Source organism: Rhinichthys klamathensis, unplaced genomic scaffold (genome assembly GCF_029890125.1).
Source record: "Rhinichthys klamathensis goyatoka isolate OS25496 unplaced genomic scaffold, OSU_Roscu_1.1 h1tg000043l_1, whole genome shotgun sequence".
In the NCBI taxonomy this organism is placed as follows: Eukaryota; Metazoa; Chordata; class Actinopteri; order Cypriniformes; family Leuciscidae; genus Rhinichthys; species Rhinichthys klamathensis.
In genome coordinates, this window is record NW_026606590.1 from 142,501 (window position 1) to 160,798 (window position 18,298).

Genomic DNA, 18,298 nt, shown 5'->3' on the forward strand with positions numbered 1-18,298 from the left:
AGAGAGAGAGAGAGAGAGTGTGAGAGAGAGAGAGTGAGAGTGTGTGTGTCACCTGTCTATGGCCGAAGCTGTTGAGTATGTCCTTGATCTTCCTCCTGCTGTGTGTGTGTGTGTGGAGTCTGTCAGGGTTGGGGTCCCTCCAGTCGACGGAGAGCCGGTGGAGCCACATGTGTTCCTCCTGGAGATGAGCTGACCTGAGACTCGGGTCGAAGCAGTGAACCTCACAGCCGGATCCGGCTAGCATCCGCTCCAGCCTGTCGTCATCCGCTGCCAGCCTACAAACACACATTTTACATCATTTATATAGTGCTTTCAACAATGTGGATTGTTTCAAAGCAGCTTTACAGAGATAAACATATAATTTAAGGTAACATAGATTAGCTGGAAAATAACATTATAAAACCAAACCAAAGTTAGTTTTGCCTCACAACAGCACAAATCTGCAAGTGTTGTCTCACTAATCAAGGGCTTCATTAGTTGCACCAGGTGTGCTTGAGCTAGAACACATGAAATATCTGAACTGGGGAGGTTTGTTGAGGGTCACGTTTGAAAGAATGGTCCAAAAAGTTAAGAGAAGATTTCATCGCCCTTCACAAACAAGGAACAGGATTTAAAAAGATAGCCAAGGCACTAAATGTTCCTCGAGACACAGTTGGAAGCAGTGTTTGCTAGTTCAAAGTTAAAGGAACAGTGGTTACACTACCTGGACGGGCCAGAAAAAGGAAGCTATCAAAATCAATCAAATAGATCAAATAACATTTTTATGTTTTTTTTACTTAAAGGCACTCGCCACAAGAGGGCGCAGTTTCCAACAATAACACAGGCGTAGGTTGATGACGCAGTGATGAGCTGCATGATGGGACTTCCTGTCAAGCGATAGATCTAATGTTTATGGATGAGTGCAAACATTCATGTTTTTAACATTACAGTGGTATGAAGCAGGTCGCGATTGCTAAAGAGACAGATATCACACGCGAGTCCCGCGGATATAAAGGAATAAGGACATTTAATTCTACCGAACCACCGCGAGTGCTGGATTACTCACACAGGTCAGTTTATTAGACGAATTAAACTTGTGAGGTAACGCAGCGCTGCTTCACTTGCTCTAACGTTACACTATCACACTAAACGGCATTTAAATGTGTGTTGAAAGTTATAATGTTATTCTACTTGTTAGTTCGTTTGCTATACGAGACTAGCAGTGAGCTAGATCAACATTAGAATAACATACTGACCATATTCTAACATTTCATCATGTTGAGCTACATTAAAGTCCCCATGAATTCAAAATTGACCATACTTACTTTGTTTGCCTAAATTGATCGTTTTGTGGTGAACAGTTCATCCATGCAAGTCAATCCACACAAAAAAAATTTTTGGCTTCGTAATCTTTAATCGAAATCTGAAATTTCCCCTCCCCTCTGCATTGGAGGACCTTCCCTGATGACGTAGGTTTCACGGTTTGGGCGTCTTCTTAACATCCGTAAACACGCCCCTCCAACTGACAGTAGACAGGCTGAATGAAAACACCTACTTTTCTAGATCCAATCAGGTGCTAGTTGTAAAGAAAGCCATACCCACTATTTTGCCTCATTTAGTATTCCGTTTCTCTCGGAAATACGTCACAACACTGGAGAAAAGTCGTTTGCAACTTCCGGTTCACGGGGACTTTAAATAACATTGATTTGTTTTATGTACATTTGCTCACCTGTCTAATAAAGCTGTCAAGTCGGGACTCGTGAAGCTCTGGAGAGGCCAAGTTAGTCGCGGACGCTAGCTCTCTGCATCTCAAAAACGCCCCGCTGATGTTGATCCTCATTTTAGTTCTCCTTGTTTGTCCCAAAGTCTGCTCGCCATGGTCTATGTTTGAAAGAAACGAGAACTGCGAGCCTCTAAACGTTACGCACTACGCAGTTGTCCACGTCTGTCGCCATGGTTACGCCATGGCTATAGCAGTATTAATGGAAACCGAGGATAGCGCGGATATTGCGTCATTGACGGGCAACGTTTTTTTCCGGGACGGCCACTTATTTAAAATCGGAATTTCTCTGAAATACAATATCCCAAAAGTCTCCAAAGATTTTTTAAGTACACAACTGCAGGAAATATATCACACTATGCAAGAGATTTTTGGATATTTTATTACAAAATTCTTACATATTGTACCTTTAATCAGGTTTTATAAATCATGTTAAAGAGCATTGGAGTGTTTGGACAAGAGCGTCAGACCCGATCAGGATCCGCTGTGAAACCAGCTAAACATCGTTCAAGCGTGAGCAGCGACTCCTGCGTTCATGAGTGAGGGCTTTCACTCGCTGACTCATGAGGTTTGAGTGATGTTGGCCAGAGACTGATCCTGGATCATCTCAAACTCTAACTCAAACTAATGCCTTTATTGAGATTCGGACCAAATTATGAACCCATTAAAAAGTGTCTGCTAAAAGAATCTCACATTCAGGGTCATATTTCATGTCAAAAATCATAAAGAAAAAAATATTTATGTTTTATACGGAAAATTAAGCCTTTTTACGTCCTTTAATTAATTAATTTTATATATATAATGAATATAAAGGCTTGTCATGTCAGAGTGTTTGCAGCTGCTGGTCCGTATAAACGACGTTTGCTAATGAAGTTTGACTGTATAATGAGGAGAAGCTGCAGGGCAGGAGTTTCACACGCATGAATTATAATGTCAGCGTTTTAGTTTGCAGAGCATCACACACACACACACACACACACACACTGAAATGTACAAGCAGGCCTATAAATGCACAGAAAATACTCAGCAATGCTGTCGACTTATGAACTTACACATGGTGTGTCTTAAAGCGTATTAAACACACCACATAGCAACATGACATCATGACTTTGCGTAAACATACACGCCACTTTCAATTCAAGTGGCGTGTTATCTATACGCATTTTGAAATATCCGCGTGTATGTCCACGCCGAAATCTTTTGCGTGTATGTCTACGCCGTTAAATGTCCGAGTGATTCCGCGTGTATGTCTACGCCGTTAAATGTCCGAGCGGAAACGAAGCAAAATCTATATCTACATCTGTGGAGCGATATTTCTTTTCCTAGGATGGTAGGAGAAGACTCATAAATGGTATTAACCCCAGTGACGGGTAGGTTTAGGGACGGGGTTGGGGTAGGTCATATATTTATATATATACATAATACAGTAATATAACGTTAAGTCAAAGGCGTTGATAAACACGCTGAAAAGCGATTATGCGTGTTGATAGCACGCCAAAAATGGAAATACGAATTGGCGTGTCATACATACGCCATTTCATGAGATCTGCACATAGACACATAAACAGCAGAAATAGAAGCAGTGTAAGACTGACCTGAGAGAATAAACGCGGCAGTGTTTCGATGCGATTCGCTGGGCCAGACTGAACCTGTGGTCCAAACACAGAGCCCACGACCCATGATCCTCTCTGTCGAACACGGGCGGCACGGACGCCGGTCTCTCACAGGACACCTTCAAACACACACCGGAGATCCATCATTCATCATCTGGCTTTAAAGTGCCCATATTATGCCTTTTCTGATATTCCCTGTCATGGAGTGTGTAAAAGATCTGTTATTATTAAGTTATGTTTATAGTCGTCAGTAATTCAGTCTCACTTCCTGCTTAATCTGTAGTTTTGTAGCTAATTTGCATAATGCCAGCCTCTGGTCTTGATTGACTGAACAGCGTCTCTTAGCTCCGCCCTCAAACACTAGTGTATCTGAGACTGGAAGAGTTCGGTTTGTGTCGAGACAGCCCGTTCTCATCCCAAGGCGTCATATACTGACGTGTTTGCCAAAGCGTGTATATCCAACGCACATGGCACCCTTTAGCGTCAATATGAGACGCAGACATGTGGCGCCTCCTAGTGGTCTAACCCTAACACTACCCCAGACCTAAACCTACCCATAACCGAAGCGTGTTATATTGACGCTAAAGGGTGCCATGTGCGTCGGATGAGAATGCGTTGGTCGAGAAGACGCTGTTTTCTGCTGACAAAGCTAGTCCACTTTGATGAGATTGATATGGTAAAACCATAGACTGTAAATAAATATGTGCGTGACGTCACCCGTAGTGTTTCTGAAGAGCGCTTTCGAAGCCCAAAGTGGGCGGAGCCGGCCGTCGCCATCTTGGCCGCGTCACTCCCGGATAAACGAACATGTGCAGCGAGGCGGATTAGCTGAGGTGACGTGACGCTAACACACAGCAGACAAACGGCTAGTAGTGACATCAGCGGCAATCCACCTGTCACTCAAGTGGCCACGCCCTTAATTATGCACAACTTTATGGCTTAATATCATTAAAACGGATGAGTTTTAAAAAATTTCACCATTTGGGGAAAACCCACGCCATTGTTACTGTTCGTATCACTGTGTGTCAAGAGCTGAGACTCAGATATGATAATGAGTGTTTGATTTCTGACCAATCACAACAGACTGGGCCTTCTGACCAATCAGAGCAGAGCAGCTCTCAGAGAGGCGGAGTTTAGAGAGACTGAACCGTTTCAGACACAAGCCATGTTTCCATCCACTTGTCAATCAAATTATCTGAAGTTCGGTAAAAAACCTCATGCGAATAAAGCTGGTGAAAGTGTGTTTCCATCAAACGGCTTTAAAGCGGATAAAAACCTGTGACGATAAAAACCTTTAAAGCCGTTTGATGGAAACACACTTTCACCAGCTTTATTCGCATGAGGTTTTTTACCGAACTTCAGATAATTCGATTGACAAGTGGATGGAAACATGGCTAGTGATGCTGCAATGGATATTATGAGAAAATGAAAGTGTTTTTTGACCTTGGATGAATGTAAACCTGTTGTAGGAGCCTTTAAAATAGCATAATAGGGCACATCAAACCAAAACAAAGTTGTACCAAACCGATCTCACGGCAATTCGTACGAATTCATACGACCTCACTTGTACGAATTTGAATGATTTTTGCTAAATCGTACATATTGTACGAGTTGCCAAATTCGTACGAATGACCCCGCCCCCTAAACCTCCCCGTCGCGCGGGTTTACACAAATGGACGAGTGAGGACGTACGAATTAGCCCCCTTTGAATCACTCGTCCGCATTGGTCGTGGGATAGCGTGAGGCTGTACCTGTGGTGTAGAGATGTATCCGAGGAACCGGCGGGCCTCCTCCTGAACCCCGCGAGGCTCGGCGGCCCACGGCTCGAGCTCGATCTTCCATCGGGGAATCTGCACGGACACACACACACACACACACACTGCTGACAGTGAAGACGGGCTCAGAGTAGACGTCTCTGGAGACTGCAGTACATGAGGGTTTGTTCTTGTATTTCTGAGATTCTGTAGCTCATAAATGTGTCCGGAAACCTTTCTGTGAAGTGGAAGATTCATTAGTGAAGATCTGGAGCTCAGGATTGTATTTTGTTTTAATTATAGTTTTTATACATATTTTGAATCAGATTTTATTTTAATATTTTCATTTTAGATTATTTTTTGTAATTTTGATCAGTTTTATTTTTTATTTTTATTTCAATTAATATCACCTAATATATATATATATATATATATTATTATTATATATATATATTTTTTATTGCAGATAGATACAACATAGCATACAATATTACAGAACAAGGAAAAACATTAATTGGTAGCAGGGGATCCAAAAATAATATAAAAATATTTTAAACATGTTAATGACTTTTTGTTTTTTAACAATTTCAGAGAAGATATGAAGCAATCAAATTCTAAATTAAACAACTTCAATATTGGGGATGAATTTAAATATGTTTGCTTATGGATATACAATTTTGCCAACAGTATACATAAATCAACAATGTATTCAAGACCTTTGTTAACATTTTTTTCATAATACACAATAATATCCTTTAAAGTAAAATAGTATTTCATTTTTACTAAATTAAAGATAAATTCAGCCAATTCCTTCCAGAAATTTTCCTGCCAGGAAGTGACGTCGTTTTGGCGGGAAAACAGCAGCACAAACATCATCAGTAAGTGTATCTGTTATCAATATCATCACAGATCTGAGATCTGTGACGCTGGTTTGTTTCACTCTAAATCGTCCCACAAACTCTGTTAGAAATGCTCATGTTTTTATAGAGTTGGAAGGACAAGTTATTTATAGCTTGTTTTACTCTATTTCTATTTTTAGAGTTAGACTCTGGCTACATCTGCATTTTTCCATCCCTGTTACGAATGTCAAACAAACCCGAGGTCAGCATGAGTGCAACATCTGGGTTATTACAGAAGAGAGTCACATCTTCATCATCTTCATCATCCTCTCAGGCTATCTTCATAAACATTAGTAAATATGTTCTCTCTTGTTATTCTCTGCGATCTGAGTATCGTTGAGAGATTTTATTCATATTTTGAATATTCTGTAATAATATAATAATATATATATTTGATTTTTAGTTAAAGTTTTTTAGTATTGTCATTTGTATTAGTTATGTTTGAAAAATATGTCTATATAGTTTTTATTAATTATTATTTTAGTTTTTAGTTATTGTAGTGTATCAAGTTAAGCTAAATGGAAACAATAAATGTTGCAACCTTCTTATTTAATTTAACCTTTATTTCAAGCAGGGTTATTATAGTTAACATTTCTCATTTTAATTTAGTTTCACTTTATGCACTAAAATTAAATAAAAATTATTTAAAAAACTATATAGACATATATTTTTAAGGACAAAAACAGCTAAATTAGACAAACTAAAATGAAAACGGAAAATATAAAAATAAAAACAGATTCAAAAGACATATAACAAATATAATGGTATCGCAATTATACTAAAGTAACGCTTATTTTAAGTAGCGAAAAATGTATTTTATGGTTTTAGTTTGTTAACTATAATAACCCTGTTAAAATAAATTTAATAATTCCTAATTTCTTATTTTAATTTAGTTTAGTTTAATTTAGTAAAAATAACTAAAACTAAAGTAAAAACCTAACTAATATAAATGACAAAAACAACAAAATTGCAAAAACTATAAATATATATATATATATTACTTTTATTATATTGTGATTAAATTGTGATGATTATGGCTTACAGATATGAAAACCCCAAATTCAAAATTAGAATATTGTGAAAAGGTTTTCATAGCTGTAATCCATAATCATCACAATTATAACACATAAAGGCTTGAAATATCTCACTTTGCATGTAATGAGTCTATATAATATATTAGTTTCAGCTTTTAAGTTGAATTACTGAAATAAATGAACTTTTGCATGATATTCACATTTTTTGAGTTTCACCTATATATACATATATACATGTATATTCAGTATATATATAATACAAGTAATATATATATATATATATATATATTTAAAATTAAATTAGCATCACAAATTCCTATAATAACCCCTACAGAACCTCTTAAAGGAGATCATGTGATCCACGAACGCGTGTTTCTCGGCAGGTTCTGGATCAGCTCAGTTTGCACATCTGGATCCACTGAAGCGCTCCTGCCCTGAGTCCTCGTGTTCGACACACACTCGCCGGGGAACACGCAAACACAGTCACTGCTGCCTTACAGTTTTAAATAAAGCCTGAGATATGAGGGAATATCATTAACACAAATATTTTCATTCTGTTGCATGAGAAGTTCACCCAGCTCTGTTTGGGCTCTTTGCATGTGCAAATTTGACCATAAATACAGTAAAAAATGCTAAATATTTTTTACAATTAAAGTAAAAGTTTTCTATGTGAATATACAGTAAAGTGTAATTTATTCCTGTGATCAAAGCTGAATTTTCAGCATCATTACTCCAGTCTTCAGTGTCACATGATCCTTCAGAAATCACTCTAATATGAGGATCTGATGCTCAAGAAACATTTATGATTATTATCAGTGTTCGTATTTTTTTGGAAACTGGGATACGTTTTATTTCTCAGGACTCTTTAAAGCTGCAGTCCGTATCTTTTCCTCTTTGTCGCCATCTCTCTGTTCGAAATCTGTAACTGCAGTGATTCGCGGAATTATCATCTTTCCGTGGGTTGTAAATCGGCATGAAACAGCGCGGATGAACACAGTGCTTTGAGGCGAGTGCTGCTGTCAGTCACCGCGCTGTGTGGATACTGGCATACAGAATCACAGATTCACTTTTTGAAAGTTTGACCAACATAAAAATTTTCATAAGAAAATGTCTTCTGAACAAGTAAGAAAAATCCATTTTTGTTCTGACCAACTAAGGGGGAAAAAGCATTCGACATGATAAGCTTCGTTAGATTTAATCAACGTGATTTACAGCAACCGTGCAAATTATAGCCTACTTTGTTCTCAAATTGTTCATGTTAACAACATCAGCATTGCGTGACTAATGTTAAATTTAATGTGTTTTATGGTTACCTGTGTAGTTCAGAATTCATATTCTCCATAATAGCAAAACGAGAAAGGCACAACAAAGGAAACTCCATAACTGTGTGAATTAAGAAAACGTACTGTTACACGATTGAACTATTGAAATGTCTTACTTGTTCAGCAGAAAAAAGCCGTCTCTTCTTCCGTCTCGAACCCCTTCAAAACACGGAGTTCCCGCACTTTTCAAAAGCCCCGCCGATGTTTAAATCCTTGTGTTCGCATGAGACGGTTTCTTTCTCTTTCTCTAGCCACCTTAAATCCGAAGTACGAAGTCTTTTGGGTTTTTATAACTGCTGAATCTCCAGTTGACACTGATGATTGTTGTCTGGATCTTTCTGGATGCCATAAGTTTAATCATGTAAAGTGCTGCGAGAAAAGCCTATACATCTAAACATCTCGTCACGCGCAGTATAGCCGGCTAGCCGAAACTCCTTCTTTATGTGTACGGGTGTGACGTCATGACGCAAAGACATGCTCGAATTCCCCGCGGAAACCCACCAGTACCACTGGAATTAAAATCATTATTACAAGCTAACCGTTTTGAATCGAGCTATGGCAAGCAGATAGTTTTGACCACTGGCAGAATAAGTTTTTTTTAATATAATTATTTTGTATTGTTTTTAACTTAAAAAAGTTACGGACTGGAGCTTTAATAAAAGTTCAAAAAGAACAGCATTTATTTGAAATAGAATCTTTTGTAACATTATAAATGTCTTTAATATCAATTGAATGCGTCCTTGATCATTTATTCTATAGTCTGATGGAGTTTCTAAATACGATTCTCTGAATCTGTTTCTAATACCAACCAAAAACTGAGACCGTTGTGAATATTTCCATTCTGTCTCAATTATAGTTCATGTGTACCACACCCTTCATACGGTCCCAATCCAGTCCATAAATCCTTCCTTATGCTCTATTTCTACTTCATTAATGTCAGTCAACCGTCTTTTGCTGAATAACTGAGTAAATGTGGGCGGTCATATGTTAATGAGCTCATGATTGTAACATTGTAATCATGCATATTTATATACGAGTCATTTTAGTGCACTGAAGGGGATCTGTGTGTGGTGTTGGACTCAGAGGTCAAAGGTCAGGCCCTGGCTCTCTCTCTCTCTCTCTCTCTCTGAGAGTCTTCAGGAGAGCATGAATACGCTTTTGTGTGCGAGTGTTTCTGACATGCACAGTCAGCAGCACACACACACACACACACACACACAGGAGAACTGAGAACAGAAGCGCGTTTGAGCGTCTGAATATGAATCTGAAGTTGCTTCATCTGAGAGTCTGATCTGTTTTCTTCATCCACTCTTTCTGTGCATGACATCAGCGCTTCTCACACAAGAGGCTGCGAGGTAAAGCTAGTTATCAATATGTTCATACATATATTAATACAAAAAACAGACTTCTAGACCTGGAAAAGTCATGGAAACCAATAAAATCTTATAAAGCCAATGGAATTTTTATAATAATAATATTTTTTTTTGTTATGTCATATAAAATTGCTATTTGTGAGTAAAAATGATTTATAAATCTCTTTATTTAAAAATGAATAAAGTTGTGCAAATTCATCATCAGTAATAAATTGTGCAAACCCTGATGAACATTAAATTATTTTAGCTATTTTTTTAAATTATTTATAATTATTTTATTTAATTATTTTAATATAGTGCCACTCCTAGTTAATGTAAATAAAAAGTATTGTTATTTTAATGAATGAATTTAATTACTTATAATCGTTTTATTGAATTATTTTAATATAGTGCCACTCTTAGTTTATGTAAATAAAAAGTTAATTTATTTTATTTTGATCAATAATTAAATTACTTATAATTGCTTTAATAAATTATTTTAATATAGTGCCACTCCTAGTTTACGTAAATAAAGAGTAAATTTATTTTGATTAATTAATTTAATTACAATATTTTAATTATTTTAATATAGTGCCACTCCTAGTTTATGTAAATAAAAAGTTAATTTATTTTATTTTGATTAATAATTAAATTACTTATAATTGTTTTATTTAATTATTTTAATACAGTGCCACTCCTAGTTTATGTAAATAAAAAGTATTATTTTATTTGAATTAATTTAATTATTTATAACTATAATTAATTGAATTATAATTGTTTTAATTATTTTAATATAGTGCTACTCCTAGTTTTAATAAAGTTACATTTTATTATTTTATTTGAATTAATTTAATTCTTTATAATTGTTTTAATCAAGACTGATATGAGTTTCCTCACCCGCCGGCGATGCGTCCGCGCGGTCGCAGCATCTGTTGCCACGGTAACGGCCGGTTCCCGGACTCGACCTGGCGGCGTCAGACTCGAGCCCCTGAGCTCCACTAGGACCCGAGCGCAGACACACAGCAGAGATAGCAGGAGACTCGCGCGCAGCAACACACACCTGTTCATCCTCGTCCCTCACGGCTCACTCTTCACACTCCATCCTGCAGGGTTCACACACACCGAGTCTGCGCTGGGTTACAGATTCATGAAGCAGAACACACTGATCTATAACAGTAAAGCGTCATGATGACAGCAACCACATACAGGGTGTCTACAGATATAAACAAGTTACATTTAATGCTAAAAAAAAAAAATATTATAAAGACAGTTTACATTGGAGGCATTGAATTTTTCTGACATTTATCTGCGAAAGACACATTTAGTTGCCAAATGACTCAAAAACAGAAATAAAATGTGAATTATGCACTTTTCCAAACATAACATTTGGTCCGAGAACAAAAGAAGATTAGTGTTAAGTATTAAGTATTGACTCACATACATGCTGATCTTTTTGTGATTGCATGTAGACAAAAACACAATAAATAAAAAGGGAAAAGGAAAAGAAAAAACGGTAATTTAAGACTTTTAAGACCTTTTTAATGCCACTTTGAATGGAATTTAAGACCAAACCTGTGATGGAAAGATACATTATATTACATATGTATATGTAATATTTAACCAAAGTAATTTAACTACTTGTTTATTGAACTAAAATCAATATAACATTTGCAATCGTGAGAATATCCAGGAAAATAGCTCCCATTATGTTACTTAACTATATGTTAAACATAAACTCAACATTGTGAATTTTTACCTCAGTGAGTTTTTTATGTGTGCTGTTCATTTGTTTTGATTTCTCACTATAAAATCTCTCAGAGAGAGACGGGCGAGTCTCAACAGCGCTACCAGAAATACATCATCATTATCAATCGCTGTTTATGTGATAAAATCAGAATCATTCTCGCGAGTCGATGCTTCGCTGGTTATTTGACGGACATCCGTCAGACGGGAGAGATTTTAGCGGTAGTGTGACCAGAAATATTTAAAGCAACACTAAGTAAGAATTTTTACCTTAAAATAATGTTTTAAAAATGGTTTCAGTGGTTCATCAAGTCGTGACATGGTGAAATGCACTTATGGCACGCTTTGCGGTCTTTTATCTGATATATCCACGCTATGTAAGATTGCCAGATCGGGTCGCGTTTCTGTAGTGCGAATGAGACCTAAGAAAACTACAAATTTGACTTGCTTTACGGCAAGCGTTACAATTGCCGATAGGTGGAGCGTACTCGACAGTAGACTACCACTACACTTTCATAAAATCATGCATCATACTCTACCTTGTCTGTGGCCATTGTTGATTCCAAAGCCGGTGCTGGATAAACAGAGAGCATGTGCGTGCGCGTGCGACAGTCGGCTGCGCTAGGCTAAATTATTTACCACGGCGGTAATGGACAATTCTGCTTCTAACCTGTAGGGCGACCGCAGAGGAAAAGTTGCTTGGTGTTGCTTTAAGACCCATCAAATCTGAATTTAAGACATTTGAATACTTTTTAAGGACCCGCGGCCACCCTGACCTAGTAACACCATACCAACCGCCCAGAATACCCTAACAACAGCCTAGCAACCACCCAGAACATCTTAACAACCCACTAGAAACACCCTAGCAACCGAGTGGCGAGTTTTGCCACTACAAGCACCACTCACATTTTCTTCAGGAAATGTACATTCTAGTTTTAATATGTTCTTCGAGGATCACTTATAATGCTAATAAAGTTTTTTTTGCACAAAATATATGATTATTTTCAAACTTCGTTCTAAGCATGCATCTGAAATGATCCGCTTTAAGGCTTCTCAGTGAACGCCACTGTTATGATTGGAGGAAGCGGTATCAATTAGGGGTGCGCCAAAATATCGATATGGCGATATCTCACGATATTTACTCCCGCGATCGATTCTCGATGCGATCTTAAAAGCCGTTATAAAACGCTCTATTCATTATCCGAGTTGACTGGATTTGACTAGCTTTCATGAGGCACACACGCAAAGTCTCTCGCTCTCTCCCTCTCTGCCGCGCTATGTATGTTATGCGCGCAGTAGGCTGTTCTGTCTCGCATGCGCGCTCTAGATTCCGGGAGATTTGAACTTATTTGCGGGCATCAGGGAGACGCTATTAATATGCGGGAGACTCCCGGAACTTCCGGGAGACTTGGGATGTCTGGATTTGCAAAAGTCCGCTACACGGGAAACACGACCACATGCACAGACACCTCACGCGGCATCACCCGGAGCTCTGTGAGAAAGCGTGGTTGGTTCTGGCTCGAAGCCGACACACCCCGGCGTAAACATTTTTATTACTACTGATTGCAGCAATGTTACACTAAAATAGTGTCTGTGACTGTTTTGTTGCAACTGATAAGACACAAGTTGTTTTTGTTATTGTGTTTCATCCAAAAAAATAAATGGAGATTAATTTTCCTAATTAAAAAAAAATGTCTATTTCTTAAAACATGATATATTGTGAGTTATTACTGATAATATGTCGATTATCGCAGTATCGCCATATCGTGATATTATCGGTATCGTGAACAATGTATCGCATATCGTATCGTATCGTGAAGTAGCAAGCGATTCCCAGCCCTAGTATCAAAGCCCACTTACTATTTCACGCAAGTAAGAGTTTTGAAAACATTATCCATATTAAAAAACTGTCCTTTACAGACAAAGCGTTATGAAATAATTTCCTATAATGACAGTGGGCGGGGCCTATAATGATAGTGGGTGGGGCCTATAATGACAGTAGGCGGGACCTATAATGACAGTGGGCGGGGCCTATTATGATAGTGGGTGGGGCCTATAATGACAGTGGGCGGGACCTATGCCGCGATGATGTTTAACTATTGGTCGACGTCTTGCTCTGTTGCCTGTGTGACATCACAGATCACCCAATATCAAAACAAGCTGTTTTTTGAGCTCTTATGTCAAAGGATCAAGGTAAATTTAATTTCTCATGTCATGACCTCTTTAAAATGTGATAGCGACAATTAGAACACGGAGTAAACTCAAAAATGTCAACTTTTGGCATTAATTGTAGCATGATGTGCATCTCAAGTTATCAGAATCATGTTCTAAACTGGTCAAATATGAGTAAATTTTTCATAATTTAAATTGTATTATTACACAGATTCATTTATTTTGATTTGATTCCATCAAAATCCAAAAAAAAATAAAGTTAGATAAAGTAGATATTTTAGATATTTTGTACAGTCTATCATTCTCTGGATTTACAAAAATAGACATTAACATGTTGAATTTGTTGTAAAAATTTCAGTATTGTGACACACACACACACACACACACACACACACACACACACACACACACACACACACACACACACACCATTACTGTGATATAAAACTAAATGGAAAAACTTTACAATAAGGTTTCATTAGTTAAAATCAGTTAACTGCATTAGTTAGACATGAACAAACTAAAAGTGAACAATACTTCCAAAGCTTTTGTTAATCTAAGTTAACATTATTGCATCTGTTAATATTAGACTATTTAAGGAAGTATGATAACATGAACTAACAGTGGTTGTATGAACTACTGTTAGTTAATAGATCGCGCTCACCTCTTTTCTCCTCCTGATCTTCTGCTCTTCATGTCTGAGCGTTTGTTTTCCTCACTTCTGTCGTTCAGACGCTCAGAGTGTGTTCGTCGGTGAACATCTTCTGCTGCTGAGAGAGAGAGTGTGTGTGTGTGTGTGTGTGTGAGAGAGAGAGAGAGAGAGAGAGAGAGAGAGAGAGAGAGAGTGAGAGAGAGAGAGAGAGAGAGAGAGAGAGAGAGAGAGAGAGAGAGAGAGAGAGAGAGAGAGAGAGAGAGAGAGAGAGAGAGAGAAGAAGAGCTGGAGAAACTGCAGTCGTCACTCGGAGGTCTGGAACTCCCCCTTTAGACCCGCCTCTCTTCATAAACACACACACACACACGTTTCCAGAGTCCCTATCCGCCCACATGCCTCTGGAACTCTAAACAAAGACACACACACACGTTTCCACCCACTAAATCCAGTGAGGTGAAGCCAGAGCCGTTGAAAAACGGGTCTGGGTGGAGCTAGAGCTCCAGCGAGGGGAAGAGCTGGAGCTCTAGCTCCTCCTATTTGGCTCTGCATCGAGTACCACTTGAGTCCAGTGGCGGTTCTAGAGGGAGGCCAGGGGGGGGGGGGGGGGGCCAGTGCCCCTGCTGTGACAAAAAGCTTGGCCCCCCTTGTGGCCCCCCTAAATGTGGAGTTTGAAATAATTTGTACAAAACTGTTTTTTGCTATCGTTGTTATCGTTGTATGCGTATTATTTTTTATTATTCTATCTTTGTGGATTTGCATTTTTTAACGTGACAATTCGCATCACATTCCCGGGAATCGCGGCAGAATAACGCCTGTCTCCTGCACGCGAGAGAGGAGAGAAGGAGAAAGTTGGTAAATGTCAGTTCAGTTGTAAGTTCATTCTTTATGTGCGAATGGGGTGTGTGATGTGTAGCCTATTGTCTATTATGATATTGTAATCATTGTTTTAACTATGTAGGCACTGTGAGGTGCCATCGCATTTGTCTATCGTCCTTTCACTGCTGTGTGCAGTTCATAGGTAGGCTATGTCCCCAAATTAGTTTTTGTCTTATATTTATATCATATTATGTTCTTATATTAGAATATCACATCAGCAAGAGTGCAGTTTTCCCATGCACAATTGCAACTGTGATATTTATGTTATACAACAGTTAAATTAACAATAAGTTAACATTGGGAAAACTTTTTAGACACAATATTGTCAATATTGTTTGTTTTCCCTTTATTTCGCCGACTAGAATTTCATAATGAAACCGTAGCAGAGTCTCAATGCAACACAGCGATGATTTTGACTAGTCTGAAATCCGCGTTTTGAACGAATCACTTGCTTCTTTCCCGAATGAATCAGCCGTTTGAACAAATCGGTTGAATGAATGAATCCCTCTTACAGGGACTTGCCGCCGCCTACTGGCGGTTTTAGTTTCATATTTAAAGTATCCTTTAATTAAAACGTTAAAATTAGAAATCATTTCATATTTAAATATTGATTTAAAAAAAATCTCATAGCTTTATTTATGCTATTGTAAATGGAGTGTAAATATATTAATGCCACTTCTGTGTCACCTCTGCACTGCAAAGATGGATTTTAATTGAATTAATTAATTTGACTGGTAGCAGTGGTACTGTATAATTATTGTATAATTAAGTATTATTGTATAAATAAGTATAATTATTGTATAATTTGAATGTTAGTATTTGACATAAAAGGTGATGCATAACTCTAAATAAGTTTAGAAAAAATGTCCATATATAGGTGAAAATGCCCCTGGAAATCAATTTAAGGTGGCAAATATTGCCCCTTAATTAAAAAAATTATTTCTGTCACTGCTGTGAACTGACCATATAATATGAAAAATATGAATATCTTCGTGAGTCAGCTGTCAACAACAGGCCTAAACCAGCCATGGCACCAGCACAAAAACACAATCAGTAAAATATCATCTAATTATTATCAACAAAACGTTGAAAATATTGAAATATATTTTTGTCAATATTGCACACCCCTAATGTACGGTATTGATTTTGATTTCTTTAGGTCTTAAAAAGCCTTAAATTTGACTTTAAAAAGTGTGCAGGAACCCTGTAAACGGTTAGACGTAGTTACCTAGAAAGTCAGTTATTTTCAGTAAATGAATTAATAAGCTTCTTGGTCCCCATTGCTTTTGCTCTATAGTTCTCAAAATGAAGAGAAAGAAGGACATCATGTCTATTACAGTTACTGTGACTAATACTGAATATGTAATGCAAATGTAAAAATATAATGGAAATGCAAATACATTGTTGAATGATTATAAACACGGTATTTTGCCTGTTAATGCCTGCAGTAGTGCAGAAAATGATAGGACAACAATAAGGTCTAAATGTAACTGGCCCCTCTAACAGTACAACTGGCCCCAGCTTGGCCCCCCCAGTTGAAATGGGCTAGAACCGCCACTGCCAGAGTCTCTCTCCACTCATGCCTCTGGAACCCTAGACACACATGCACACACGTGAATGCATTTATTTGGATCTGAAAGACATTACAGAGAAAACAAGATCCAAATACTCTGGGAAGGGTCCCATGCTCCACACACACACATACACACACACACACACACACACACACACACACAGCGCACGCGCACAAACACGCACACACGTTTCCAGAGTCTCTCTCCACTCACATGCCTCTGGAACCCTAGACAAAGACACACACACACACACACACACACTCAGGGATCTTCGAGATCAGTGAATCTCAACCTGCCACACAAGAGACTTAAAACAAGCTTTAAAATCAGATAATAATCAATATGTAAGCTGACATCATAATTCTTATTTTAATTTATTCCCTTAAAAACTTTTTTTTTTGTAGTTTCATCACTTTGTACTCCTATTATCTGACATGATACAGTCATTTACACTCTATCTGTTTCTTTATGTAGGCTAAGTGTGTGCTGTCAGTGGATCAGAATCTGTATTTCTGCTGGAGACTGACACTTGCTGGTGTCTTTAGGAATTAGATTTCAGGTAAAGTGCCATTTTTTCCAATCATATTTCGCCCAAAATTAGAGTATTATTAAATAATGTCATCTACTTTATTTCCTCCTCTAATTCCTTCACTTTATTCTTATCCGTTTATCGCTGTCTCATGCTTTCTGGTTTGCTTTATACAGGCTTTATTTCTTCTTTGGAAAACCAAGTGAAGATGTTTATTAGGGCTACATGGTAAATGGATGGTAATTTACACTGAAGAGTAACAAAAAAGCACCATAAAAATATAATAACAATAATTCACATGTTTTTTGCACTCCAAAAAGACCAAAAAGTTACTATCATCTGCTGCTCTCAGACCTGTTAAAATCAGAAAATGTAGGCAAGAAAATGAAACCATAGTTGTGACTTATTTCTCATAATTTAAAGCAAATGAATTATTAATATATAAATATATATATATATATATATATATATATATATATAATAAAAGGTGACCTAAAAGATGTACCAAAACCAAAGCTCAAATACTCCATTCCAGAAATCAATATTAGTGTGTAGAAGTGTGTGTTTTTGTCTAAAGTTCAGCGTACTGTAGTTTATTGTCATTCAAACTTAATTCAGGTCAGTGTGAAGAGTTCAGAGTCTATAATTGTGCATCTCCTAAATATAATCCATATCCACATTGACGGGGTTACATGTAAAAATGTTTATTTCATGTTTAGCCAGATCTATAGTCTATAGTCTCAAATAAACTTTAATCAAGTACTAACTATCAATCAAACTGTCAGTGTACATGTAAAGGTTTTCTATTATGCCCTTTTACGAAGTCTTGATTTTGTTTTTGGGGTGTATTAGAATATGTTCTCATATGTTTTCATGCTTGATTGATTAAAAAAATGCATCTTTTAATTTTTTTTTTTTTTTTTTTTTTTTTTTTTTACATATTTTACATTATTAGCTCCTTTCTCCCCAGTCTGGTTGAACGCATAGTTTTCGATGAAGCTCCTCCTTCCGAAATACGA

General features: G+C 37.4%; 1 protein-coding gene across 1 annotated transcript in view; it reads right to left on the minus strand.

Moving 5' to 3' along the window:
• Nucleotides 1-10,815, minus strand: part of mettl24 (methyltransferase like 24) — a 15,160-nt gene extending 4,345 nt beyond the window's left edge. Inside the window, exons 1-4 of the mRNA XM_056247194.1 lie at nt 10,631-10,815; nt 5,124-5,222; nt 3,355-3,491; nt 53-275 (exon numbers count right to left, since the gene is read on the minus strand). Coding sequence (XP_056103169.1) covers nt 53-275; nt 3,355-3,491; nt 5,124-5,222; nt 10,631-10,801 — 630 coding nt within the window. The 5' untranslated portion in view covers nt 10,802-10,815. The remainder of the gene's footprint in view (nt 1-52; nt 276-3,354; nt 3,492-5,123; nt 5,223-10,630) is intronic.
• Between the last annotated feature and the right edge of the window lie 7,483 nt (nt 10,816-18,298).